The sequence below is a fragment of the Tursiops truncatus genome, chromosome 4 (genome assembly GCF_011762595.2).
Source record: "Tursiops truncatus isolate mTurTru1 chromosome 4, mTurTru1.mat.Y, whole genome shotgun sequence".
NCBI lineage: Eukaryota > Metazoa > Chordata > Mammalia > Artiodactyla > Delphinidae > Tursiops > Tursiops truncatus.
This window is the reverse complement of record NC_047037.1, coordinates 34,150,826-34,164,887: the sequence shown is the minus strand read 5'-3', so window position 1 is coordinate 34,164,887 and position 14,062 is coordinate 34,150,826. Positions and strand designations below refer to the sequence as shown.

The 14,062-nt window shown below is 32.8% G+C and overlaps 1 protein-coding gene across 7 annotated transcripts in view; it reads right to left on the bottom strand.

Moving 5' to 3' along the window:
* ACAD11 (acyl-CoA dehydrogenase family member 11) overlaps window positions 1-14,062 on the bottom strand; it is an 89,178-nt gene that overhangs the window by 42,957 nt on the left and 32,159 nt on the right. For all 7 annotated transcript variants that reach the window (XR_012331349.1, XR_012331350.1, XM_019934173.3 and 4 more), the window contains exons 6-11: window positions 12,914-13,055; window positions 12,208-12,329; window positions 10,262-10,368; window positions 8,804-8,930; window positions 2,894-2,971; window positions 2,121-2,259 (exon numbers count right to left, since the gene is read on the bottom strand). Coding sequence is in view for 5 of the 7 variants with exons in the window: in XM_019934173.3 (XP_019789732.2) it covers window positions 2,121-2,259; window positions 2,894-2,971; window positions 8,804-8,930; window positions 10,262-10,368; window positions 12,208-12,329; window positions 12,914-13,055 (715 nt within the window). In the remaining 2 variants the exon portion in view is untranslated. The remainder of the gene's footprint in view (window positions 1-2,120; window positions 2,260-2,893; window positions 2,972-8,803; window positions 8,931-10,261; window positions 10,369-12,207; window positions 12,330-12,913; window positions 13,056-14,062) is intronic.

Genomic DNA, 14,062 nt, shown 5'->3' with positions numbered 1-14,062 from the left:
TAGAATACATTAGACTAGACTCAGTGGAAAATATATGAATTCATGTAGTAAGGGAAACTTGTTTCATGAAGCCTTTTTTCAGTAATATATGTCTCTCCCCTCCTCATTTCCATAAATCAATCCATGAACACACACATACAGCTTCATACACTACATATTGGGTCACAATATAAAATATATCTTACTATGAGTGGCAATAAAAAAAGTTTTAAGCAAAAGACTACCAGTCTCTTTCCACAAAATTATGCTACCTATGTAACATGATATAATAGCTACACATAAAGAGATAAAATCTTTAGAAACTCTGTGAATAGATTTATTTACTTTTACAGTAGCCTCATTATTGGATTAAAATGTAGTCATCAGTAAATAGACAAATCAGTGTTTTGAAGAGAGAAAACCATATCTGGGACAAGTTCAACCATTATCAGAGGTTTATGGATTATCTTAATAATTCCCGAGAAATGAGAGTCAAAGTCCAGTGTGGAAACACTTCGAGAAGCAACTAGATTGTGTTTTCTCTGACATCAAACATACCTCTTTTGGGCACTTCCCCGCTTCACTAACTCTTTTTGGGAGGCTTCAGTACCAGGGCCATACAATAAGCACAAAAGGCAAAACGAGGACTAACTTGTGCAGGGACACTATAGGATATTATACAATTATCCTTCTACTACAAATCAAATACCAGTCCTTGACTGGAAGCATCAAAAATAACCACAGTAACTTTGGGGAAAAAAGACAAAAGACATATCAAGGGTCTACCCTAGACCTACTGAGTCAGAATCTCCAGGGATGAAGCCTGTGAATCCGGATTTTTTCAAAGCTTTTTAGGGGGTTCCTTCTGCAAATTGGGTTTGAAAACACCTTCTAAAGACTACATTCCTGGTTTATTCCTTCCATATTACCTTTTTAAAGAAAAGTTGGCCTCCTTCCCTCATCCTTCCAATTTTTCATGCCAAAGTCCTTGAAGGCATCCTTGACTCCCCCATTAATACCTCATAATCAATCAGGAAATCCTCTTGGCTCTGCCCTCAAAATATATTTAGAATCTTTCCACTTCTCACTCCACTGCTACTCCCTTGAACAAATCCCCATCATCTCTCACCAAGACCATCACAACAAGACTCCCTGCTTACTTCCTTCTCTCCTTTTGTTAATTCTCAACATAGCAGCCAAAGGGATTCTTTTAAAACTGAAGTGACATCTTGTCACTCCTCTGCTCAAATCCCCATTTCACTGAAAGTATAAGCACTCACCTGCCCTATAAGTCCCAACATACAAGGCCCTTTCCTCTCTGATATCTTTTGCTATTCTTTCCCAGCCACACTGACCTCCTTGGCTATTCTTGAAATATACCAGTCACACTCTTGCTTTAGGGCCTTTGCATTTTATGTTCTCTATGCTATGAAAACTCTTCCCCCAGATCTCAGCATGATTAACTCTCTCACCTTCTTTAAGTCTTTACTGAATGTCATTTTCCTAACAAGGCATATTCTGAGCCTTCCATCTTAAATTGTTATACACATTACCTGTCCCTCAGCACTCCAGAGCTCCCCTACCTTGCCGGTTTTTTTTCCCCAAAGCACTTTTCATCTTCAAACTTACTTATATAATTACTTATTTAATCTAGCTATTGTTTATTTTTGTCTCTCTCTATTAGAATGCCAGCTCCATGAGGCAGGAATCTTTGTGTATTTTATTTCATGATAGTTGCTAAAATAGTGCTTGGCATATAGTAGGCAACTGATAAATAATTGGTGAGTAAATGGAGATATAGTGAGGCTAACCAAAAGATTTAAAACTCTATCCATTCTAACTAACCATAGATATGTTTAATACTGTTAGAAAACTGGAAACCTTATATGGCCAATCCCTTTGGTGGTGACTTCTATTCACTAATACTCTTAATGTAATGATGTTTAATAAAAGAATAATCCAATGAGAACTTTAGGTCCATTTTTTAAAATATTTAAATAAAAGTAACTGAAAGTAAAATTATAGACAAATTTATAAATCAATGACTTTGTGTAGAAAAACTTCCTTGTCATAAAATAGAGAAATTTTAAACACTGCTCAAAATATCTGAGAAAAGTTCTGTTTTTAAATAATGTAGTAACCTGGTGCTTGGCAGTTAAAGACATCTGGAGCAAAAAAGCATTTTCCTGTTTCTTCAGCAATCAAGGCATAGTCTACTTGGCTGAGACCGCTTACAGCTGGCAAAAACAAGTTCCAGAGGCCTTCTGCTTTGGCCATTTCCTGTCAAGGTGATGAATATGCCAGAGTTATCATAATTTATCATGACCTAAAATTATTTATTTTTAAAAGATACTGCTATTTATGCCTTTTGAACTTATGAAATTATTTATTTCATTGTATTCTACAGTGCAAGTAGTTATTAATTCATTATAAATCAACAATTTCTTAACAGTTAAGCTTCCTTAGATTTGGCTGAAAAACTAAATTTGCTTACTTGAGTACTTCTTATTGAATCACAGTGATTATAAAATCTCCTACATCTGAGCATAATTATGCCAAATATACTATTTGTCCATTTCAATTTCTAACATGTGTTAAAATCTGAAAACATGAAATTGAATTAAGCCCATGTGGGAAAAATACCCTGCCTCAACTTCAGTCTCAAGTGAGTAGTGCTGATTGTATTTTTAATTTGAACAGCTGTTAAGAGGCTGTCTTCATCACATACCATACACAACACACTATGTAACCTAATTTGTATATTACAGATTCTATTTTTAACTTTCTTTTTAAAAAGTTATAATTGATATAATTATCCTCTACATATATAACAACAGAAGCAACAAAAAACAAAGGTCTCAAAAAATGCCTCTATATAAATTCTCCACTTTTAAGGTTCTCTTATTTTTCTTACCTTGAGTTTATCAATCACTAAAGGTTTTTTCCACTTGTCTACTGAATTTTCATTTTGAACATAGAACTCAATTACCTCCTTAAAGTATAAAAGGAAAAAAGTTCATTAGTTAAAGTTAGAAAAGTAAATAATGCCATAAACTGCTAATATCCAAAGTAAACATGTTTAGGTGAAGAAGCTTTTTCAGCTGCTACTGAATCAGTAAAATTTCTTTCTAAGACCAGACACAGAAGTATAAAAAATTCTAGATGTTTGCTCCTCACAAAATTATGCTGCCTCTATATTAGAGGATTAACTTTCAAAATCCTATACCAAGATTTGAGTGTTCCATTTTCAGCAATGTGGCATACTAGACGGTCATAGAATCCCCTCCCAGGATAATACAACTAAAAATGCTGGGTAAAATATTAAAAATAATTTTAAAAATACATGTAGTAATAATACATAGCTATGCTGGAAAGAAAATAAGGAAATTCCTCAGAGGCCAGGAATACAAAAGCCTGACTCTTCAGGTGTGAGTGAGCACTGGAACCAACTTTGTCTGGCGGATGTAGGCTGATCTATGTTCGCCTGGGCCCTAGTTTGCAGTGGGCCACATAGGCGGGGTCAGGAGGTGAAACCAAATGCCCCACACAAGGCAAGAGGGAGGATCAGAGCTCACCACTTCCCTCCACCAAAGCCAGGATGCCTGATCAGCAAAACCTAACTGGAAAAAAATAGAAAGCAAAACGAAAAACCCACCCCTCAGTGGTAGACCAAGGGAATAAAGGCCATTCACAGGACGGAAGAGAAAAAAGAAACATTTCTAACCTGAGCCAGTCTTCACCCAAGTTTGAGATCTTAATTCACAGACCTATGGGGCCCTAAAATTTTGAGTCAAAAATTAAGTTTACAGTGTTCCTGGTGACAATGCTTGAAAGCACCTGGCAGAAGCAAAAGCAAATTCACTCTGGAGGAAAAGAGCTTTTATAAAAAGTCTTAACTAATCCCTGCAGATAAAATTCCATTCCAAAGAACATGAGTGCAGAATGAAAAAATACTAAACACTCAAGGTAACAAGCCACCATTAGCAAGAATTAACAAAAACAATAGTTCAACAAAACAGAATCACACCTGCAAAGGCCACAGATAGAATAATGATCAAACACAGAATATAAAGTATTTGTGTCCAGTAGATTTAAAAAATAAAGGAAGGAATTAAAAGGATGACAAAGGACTATCAAACTTGGCCAGACAAATTTGAAAAAGAACCGAATGCAACTTGAAGCAAAGTAAAACCACAGTAATTAAACTTAAAAATTAAATGGCAGTGGTTCTCAAACTTTGGTGGCATCAGAATCACTTGGTAAAACACAAAAGCCCAGGCCCTACCCTACTTCAGTGAGTCTACTTTTGTATTTCTATTTCTGTAATCTTAACTAGCTCTCTAGGCAATTCTGACACAATCCAAATAATGAGACCCACTGCTCTATGCAAGGTTGAAAAGTAGATTAGATACAGCCAAAAAAATAATAATAATAAATTGAAAGAAGGATCTGAAGAAATTATTCCTTTCTTGAATGAAGCACAGAAATTCAATAGAAGGAAAATATGAGTGGTTAAAAGATATGATGATACAGAGAGAATCATTACTTCCCTTTTCTCAGGCAAAAAAAGGAAAATAAAAGGAAAAAAAAAAAGGTAAATTTTATTAGCAGATTCTCATTAAAGCAGCTTGATCCAAAAAGAAACATCTGAGTTGTAACAAGGAATAGTAAATAAGATGATAAATACATGAGTAAACAGATATTTAAAAACTAGCCACATAATAACAATAATCTCTAATTTGTGCAACTAAATCAAGATGAACGAAAATATTGGACTATAAGGGCCTTCTCCAATATTTTGCTATTAAAGCATCTCTGTACTTATTTTCTACACATAGGCTAGTAGAATTACTGATTTAAAGGCTATGAACATTGGCCAAAACTCCAAATTACAACATTATTTTCTAAAATTGTTCCACCAATTTACAGTCATATAAGTAATATGTTAAAATGTTCCTTTTATTGAAGCATGGCTAGTCTAGATTACAGTTATATACATTTTTTCTATTTAAATTTTTTTTTATTGAATATATAAACTATATATTTTTTAAATATATAAACTAAAATGATATGGATGATATAGTGCATTTGTAGATTTCTTTTTTTTTCTTTTTTTACATCTTTATTGGAGTATAATTGCTTTACAATGGTGTGTTAGTTTCTGCTTTATAGAATACAGTTATATTTAGTTAAAACTTCAAGAAGACAAAGGATGGCTCTTTCACAGGCACCAGGATGAATAGCACTTGTCATTCTGTCAGGAAGTCAGTTAAGTTGGAAGATTTCCTGTTTAGGGTTGTTTATTATTTCCATCCCTCACATTACTATGGAAACAGTCAATGCAATTGTGTTTGATAAGATATATGTTACGTAATACATGTACAAATTCCCCATCTGTGACTACCTCTCTATGACACTACAGTTCTGAGAAATTAAATTATGCCATTTATATAATTATTTAAAAATTTGTATTATTTAATACTTCCTGTTCTAAAGTCTATCGATTTGGAGATTTGCAAAATCTATTTGTGGTATGGTAGGAGTCAGAATTAAAATAAAATATCTCATTACAAAGAAGCTTTCTTTAATTCTTTAAGTACGAACAAGAGTTTACTGATGAAAAAAGAAAGCAGAAAATATGCTTTGTGCCTGATCAATTCTCCCCAAATATCACCTTTAACATCTAACTTTCTCATTCACTGATTGAGATACTGCTTTGTATTATGTTGGTTCAGAATCTTAAATCTGAGCCTACAAATAATTTTGCAATATAATATGTTTTTTACTTTAAACTTAAGTCAGTTAGAAAAAAAGAAGCAACAGTTCCTCACTAGTATATTATTAAACTCAGTAGGAAAATATGACTAATGTTATCATTATGTTAAAAGTGTGTTCTCAGATATGTCATGTTGCTAGTTCCTGTTTTACATGCTATTTTATTAGGACTTCTCATCCATTTTAAATAGCAAGAATTGCCCTTTTTTAAAAATTTCTTTCTTTCTTCCAGTTTTATTAAGATATAATTGACATATAGCACTGTATATGTTTAAGGTATAGGGCATAATAATTTGACTTACATACATAATGAAATGATTATCACAATAAGTTTAGTGAATATACATCATCTCATATAGATACAAAATTAAAGAAATAGAAAAAATATTTTTCTTGTGATGAGAACTCATATTTCACATATAACATACAGCAGTGTTAATTATATTTATCATGTTGTATATTACATCCCTAGTATAACTGAAAGTTAAAGGTAGTTTTGACTACCTTCAACCAATTTCCCCTCCTCCCCTGAGGAAGAATTGCCTTTTAACATTTAAATGGATGATGGTTCTGATGTTCTTACTTTATGATATCCAAGGAGTTTCAAAAGGTCATTAGCATAGCATAAACGGACCTTATTTTTTCCCATTATAGAAAATTGGAAAAATACATAAAGTATTAAGAAAAAGTCATCAAGAGTCTTACTAGCTAAAGATATGTACAATCAAGATGTTAGTGTATTATATAATACAATCTTATTTTCTAGATATGACTGTTTTAGTTTTTATATATGTAGTTATAATCATATTGGTTAGAATTTTATAGGCTTTCCCCCCTTCTATTTTGAAAAAGCTAATTACTTTTCAAGTGCATATGTTCATAAACAGGGATTAGTACAGTCCAGAGTCATTCTACAGGATAAAATGTTTTTATGGATGTTAGTACAAGTTTTTAAAGAAAGAAAAAGCTCACATTATTAGATGTAGATATATTCCAGATTTGAAAGATCTGCAGACACAAAATGATTATGGCTTTCCTTGTCACACAAAATGTTGATAATCTTCCCTTTAAAACTAGAGTGCTTTTTTTTATCATAAAGCATTTTCCTTTATTACAAATTCTTTGTAAATATTTTAGTAGCTGCATGATATGAGGTTCAGATGTATCACAATCCAATTTGTAACACCTCTTCTGTGCTACATGCTTCCCTGGATCGCTCATTTACATTTATGAATGAAAGAACATGGCTACTTGGTTTCCTCTCCCAATTTGAGTCTCCTTTGAATAAATCAGGAAGGCTGATAGGAAAGCTGGGGTCTACACCAAACCCACCACTGGAAAAAAAAAAATGGAGGGGTCTTCCCTGGTGGCGCTGTGGTTGAGAGTCTGCCTGCCGATGCAGGCGACGCGGGTTCGTGCCCTGGTCCGGGAAGATCCCACATGCCGCGGAGCGGCTGGGCCCGTGAGCCATGGCCACTAAGCCCGCGCATCCGGAGCCTGTGCTCCGCAATGGGAGAGGCCACAACAGTGAGAGGCCCGCATACAGCAAAAAAAAAAAAAAGAAAAAAAATGGAGAGAAACTGTCATTTGAAACCCCGGCTTCTTTGAAACACATCATATGCTTTTTAAGAGTACTCTGGCAGCCTTTTTCCTGGGGCAAACACCATTGCTACCCAGGAGTGTTAGAAACCAACTCAAGCAGGCCACCTATTACAGGTTAATTCTTAAATCAAACATCTTGATTTCTCTTCCTCTTCTCATTCTTGCTCTCCACAACAGGCAATCATAGGGGACTCCATTGTAAAAAAAAAAAAAAGTTACCACCTGAGTTACAGTCAGTCCTCTCTCACTTAGAAATTCTTCTGAGATGTGTTAAGGTTTTTTCTTTGGTATGATCCACTCTGCTTCCCAAATCCTTTTCCATTCTCTTTTCAAAACCTTTAGTCCTGCGATGTGTACTTTTGTTTTTGTGCTTTTACCAATTCCATTTTTAAAAAAATTTCTTTATTGTTAATTCAAGAGGATTTTATTTGTGTGAGGGGAAGTAAATGCTGATTTCAGTCTGCCATCTTGAACTCAAAGTGTTGCATTTTCTTTTTAACACCCAAAAGTTCAGAATTTTGTTTTTAAAAAATATTTTAATTTTATACTGGAGTATAGTTGATTTACAATGTTGTGTCAGTTTCAGGTGTGCAGCAAAGTGATTCAGTTATACATATATATATACTCTTTTTCAGATTCCTTTCCCATATTGGTTATTACAGAGTACTGAGTAGAGTTCCATGTGCTATACAGTAGGTCCTTGTTGATTATCTATTTTATATATAGTATATTTTATATATATAAATTTTTATAATAATTTTTATCTTTTCTTCACAGCATTTATCATCTCTTACTTAATGTCTTTCTTTCATGCTAAAGTATAAGCTCTGTAGAAGCATAAGCCCTGTCTTCTTATTCTTCCTTTTACTTTCAATGGCCTAATCCATTATTAGGTACCTAATAATTATTTGTTAACTGAATGAATGAATGTGTCACATAACTTGTCTACTCTCAGTGAATTTACTGAAACTTAACACCTTAAAATAGTAGCTTGTGGGGGGAGTGATGGTAGTATCTGTGAACAGTTTGAAATGATATACAAAATTTTCCGGGTATGCCTCTCTTGTTTATCCTACAGTTCTCAATTTTCAAAGGGGCCCATTAAAGAAAAAAAAGGCTGAAAGTCACTGCCTTAGGAAAAGACCCCCAAAGTAGCATTTTACTCTAAAATATTTAAAGATCTCAACTTTGTAAACTGCTAATTCCCTCTAACTTAATTTTAATTCCACAGATTTATCTGTGGCATTCCCTTGGCATATTTTAGAAGCTTGGAATTTCTCAGGATCAGGTTCTGCAGCAGTTCAGTGCTAAGGTGAGAAGGGGCATCTAGGTAAGGATTGACTGCAAAGAAATGATACCATGGTACTCCTAGAAGCAGAGATAACAGAAGTAATTCTTCAATAGTCTTGGAGCACAAATACATTCTGTTTGTTTATAGAATACTTACCTTTTCAGCTGGGAGGATGTGTTGTTTCATGAACTGCTTCACCCTAGTAAGAACTTCGTGGCCTGTCCTAGTCTGTACAAACAATTGTCTGGTAGTATCAGTCTGTGGAAGTGCAGTACTGAAAGTTCTTTATAAAAAAAAAGTTACAAAGATGTGCAAAACCATTATTATAGATTTCTGAATAGAATGTAATGTCTTCCCCCAGTTTCCCAAAAACATCTCTCAGAAGAAGTTTCCATATTTTGGAGTTTTTGTCTTTCATGTTATGGAAGGAATGCAGAATCACTTTATTTTAAACATTAAACTTTAGTGCTTAAAGCACTTTTTGGAGAAAACATAAGCCTGGCATGACCTCAATCAATGGGAGTTTAAAATCTTTATTGAAGCCACATATCAGAATCTCTAAACAAGAAGGCAAAGAAATAGAATACAAATTTAATAATTACTCTTAGTATATGCCTCACAAATACAACTGCTGGATATCATTATAAACAAGACCTTTAAAGATCATTATGAAAAGCAGCATCATCATTTGTCATGTTGTGGAGATTACAAATATTCGTGTATGAGATGAACTGTAAAACACAACTGTCCTAATGATATGCCATGGATACTTGTGGCTTGGGCAGAATTTCCAGGGACAGCATCATCCGTGCATTCAGTAAGTGCTATATATCACACTGTTTTTTTTTCTGTTTGTTTCTTTTAAATTTTGCTTTATATTGGAGGATAGTTGATTTACAACATTTACAATGTTTCAGGTATACAGCAAAGTGATTCAGTTATACATATACATATAGCTATTCTTTTTCAGATTCTTTTCCCATATAGGTTATTACAGAGTATTGAGTAGAGTTCCCTGTGATATATGGTAGGTCCTTGTTGATTATCTATTTTATATATAGTAGTGTGTATATGTTAATCTCAACCCCCTAATTTATTTCTCCCCTCCATCACACCTGTTAGATGGCAGTGTGTTTGGAGAAAGTGTATTAGATGTCTCAAAAGTGCTCCACTAATGGAGATATGAATTTCAAAGACTCTTATGAAATGTCTGAATACAGTTTCATGCAATGTCATGGTGGAAGAGAGCAACATTTCTAAACTTAATAAATCATCTTATATAATACATAACTTTAAACAGGTATATGTAAGTAACTTAAATATTAGAAGGAAACATTTGAGAATTTTATCAATATCTTAAAGGTTTATACATTCAAATTGCAAAAAAACCTACAAACCTCTTTTAATCATTAAATGGGTATTTTCTTTAAATCTGAGGTCAATTTATTTTCAAGCATAAAAGAGATTTACTAAAATATTTTTTACCATGATTGGCAGCAGCAATTCTGGTGTTGTAAGCAATAAAAACAATCCCTATCCCCCTAAAGTTTATGACCTTCACATAGCTAATAAAGGCTCTAATTTGAGTTAGCCACAGAATCTATATTTTCTTACCTTTTTGAGAGTTGTAATCCAGTTTCTGCCAGAGGCTGCACAATATTGGCAAACTGAAAGCTACTTTCAGATGCATTATTTCCCAGAAGATATCTACTATATACTCCCTATAAGTAAATTAATACAAAGTGATTAAAATTCATGGAAAACTATTCTTCAACTATCCAGTCTTTCCACAGTTTCCCAGCTACATGAATCACTAAACTTACAGGTACTAAGATATAAATCAGACTATCAGTTCTATTAATTTACATGCAGGCATAATTATACCACTCCAAGTTAAAGACTTACACTTGTATCATTTGGTTAACATACTCTCATCATAACAGAATTATAACTGGAAATCAAACCAAACTTTAAAATGAGTTTAGCAGTTACTAAAGATACCAAATTGGCAAGTCATGTCACCTCTAAAGATCATTGCTCTCCCTACACAGTGGAGAAAAATCTAAAGAAACTAAAATAAAATTAAAAACTATAAAACCAAAGAGAAGGCAATGAGAGACTTCTAAGAATATTTTATCTCATTTTTTGGACCCCTAATTTAGGTGAAACTATTCTCCGTTGAACAGTGTTAGCTGAATGCTCATCTGTTTTTCTTTGTTAATTCTCCATGTTCTGTGTTTCCAACATAATATACTCTCCTGTTCCCTGTCCCAAACACATTCAACTGAATTTCATTAATTTCTTTATATAATTCTTTGTACAATAAAACACTGTAGCAGTCTTTCCGTCATTTCCAATTTCACATTTCTAGTTAGAATGGAATGTTCATGATCATCTCTAAGGCTACTAACTACACAGTTTATGACATACATATTAATTTCGATCGTAAACCATGTCAAGCTTTTATTTGAAATGAAAATACATTTTAAATTCAAAGCCTATCTGTTATCTCACTTTGGAAATTGACAGATATAGAAACATACCATAAACCCTATTTTGAGAAATGCATCCAATCAACATGATTAACTAATATGATTAATATGATTCTAAACTACAGGATGAGATGTAAGACAACTATTTCCTAGACATTTCAGTTATTGGAGGACAGCATGAACTCTGAGGACAGGGAAAAATAACCATAATTTTCGTTAATCCTTCTTTTCCCATTCTTTTTTGTTTCTAAAATCTCTTATTTACTTGTTCTTCCTCCAAGCCCTAACCCCTTACCAGAGATGAAGCATCTCAATTTCTTAAAAAAACTAAGACTCAAAGTATAAGGGAGCTGAGTTAGTATAATGAAGAATGCAATTGTCTAAACTGTAAATTTAAAAAACTGAATTTATGTTCAGTTTTCTCTCAAAATTTATCACATAACTATCACATTATTAGAAAATGGAAAATGGACAATTAATTATGTGTTTGAGTGAGCTTATCTACTCGCTGGCTTTGGGAAATACAATGATAATTCCTTCATCATCAGCCCTGATTAATAGGGTTTTATAATCTGAATCAGATATCATATAAGGAGTTTAACTCTTTCTTATATTGGATATTCAGGAAATAACCAATTCTCACATGCTTTTTCTGTTTTTGTTATTATGTCTTTCTCTCTCCCTTCTTCCATCTTTTCGTTTATTATACCAAAAAGTGATACCACATTTTGCTACTCAAATTTTTCCCTTGCCAAATTCCTATTCTGTAAACTCTGGATTTCTGTTTTATCCATGTCTGGTATTTGTTATTATGGAAACTAAATTGATCTAAAGATAAGAATATAAGAGAATACCCTGGTGGTCCAATGGTTATTAGGACTCTGTACTTTCAGTGCCAGAGGTCCGGGTTCAATCCTTGGTAGGGGAACTAAGATCCCACAAGCTGAGCCATTATGTGGCCAAAAAGAAAAAAAAAAAAAAAAGGAATATAAAACCCCCAAAGACCAAAAATATTGTCAACAGTACATCAATAAGTAATGGTGAAACACATGTTAAAAAATTAATTACCTGTGCTATTCCAGCAATTTTAAAATATGAAAGGGCAAGAAAGAAATTCCAGTTAGGAAGATTAGAATTAATTCCCCTGCAGCGGCAATATATTGAAATCAGTTCTTCCATTGATGGTACCCCTATAAAAACAGTATATACTATAAACTTTAATAAGAATGTCATGGTGAATATTTTAAAATGTCATATTGCATATAAACATAAAACTGAACATAAAATTAATCCATATAACAAAACATTAATCCATATAACACAACATTATAATCTATATAATTATAATATTATAATTAAAATATTAACTATAATATAATATAATCTTATAATATATTATTACTTATATTACTTATATATAGTATAAATTATATTATATAATATAAATAATGTATTATATTATTAATTATATATAATAAAATATAATATTATAATTAAAACATTATTATCCATATAATTATAATCCATATAACAAAATATGCTCTAAATGTTGATTTTCAAAAGAACATTATATACAAATGATTATATTTTGTAACAAATTACTAGAAGTGGAATGATACATTCAAAAAAATCGATAGAATAAAATGATTTAAAAACATTTCAAGAAACAAAAGCTATTTATCTAAGATTGCAATATAATCTTTTTATTAATTATGAAGCAAAATAAATATAATTTTATATTAATAGCAGTTTAGGCAACACTATGTTTTCATACCTATGTTTTCTTGCAAATGAGGACTTTGACTTAACAATGGAATGGTCCTTGGCCAAAAGTAGAACATAGAGAGATGAGCCAAGTCTGACAGAGGATGACCAATGGTTGAAAGCTCCCAATCTAGTACAGCTACAACTCGAGACTGTAATTAAAAATAAAAAGGTTTTAATATAGTAAATCCAAAACAACTAAAATAAGGAGATGAATGAAATAGAATATAATGAAAATCATATTTTCCATCAAAAGCAAATGTGAGGCTGTAGTTTGCAGTCTTTACCCACGGCGGCACATTTCATTTATCAAATAGAGCCAAGTCCCCTTGTTCCATTGCTGGCCAACAGCTCTGCATTTTACTTTACACAGCCTTAACATGCCTACTAATGAACGGAGGCAAAAGCAGTTGAAAAGTTTCAACTGGGAGTAACTATAGTAAAGAAGAAATTCTAACAATTACTTATAATTTAAGAATCTATTCTCTGGTAATGAATCTTACAACATAACAAATATTACACTCTTATGACAATAGTAATTTTTTAAAGTAAGTTATTTCATGCTATAGATATAAAACTATAATTGTTATAAAAGATGCTGTTTGTTTTATGAATACAAAATCCACCATTATATAGCAACATGATAAAAGAGTTGTGTAATTTGGAACCAATAACACGGAAAGCTTTCCTCATTCTATTTTGTAACAATATGTATCAAGGGACTATATAGCTTTATGTTAAGAACACAGGACATTCAACTGCAAATACAAGGGGAAAAGGCAATTTGTAAAATAATATGCATAGTATGATCCTATTTGTTTAAATAAAAAGGGTACAAATGAATACACAAAGTTGAAAGAATATACACCAAACTGATAGCAATAGCTATGGTTACTTCAAGGGACTGAGGCAGAAGGGATGGAATATGGGAGGAGACACTCCATTGGAGGGTTCTGTATGGGAGGAGTGATATGATAGGATTTGTATTTTAAGGTCACTCTAGCTGCTATGTTTTGAATAGACTGTAGGGGAGGCAATGAGGAGGCTGTTGCAATAATCTAGAGAAGGTTATCTAAGCCAGATAAAACAGCAAAGCTCACTTAAGCAATGCAAGTTACTGGGTTTCATGCCTTCATGTAACTTTGTGTGTGCTTGCACT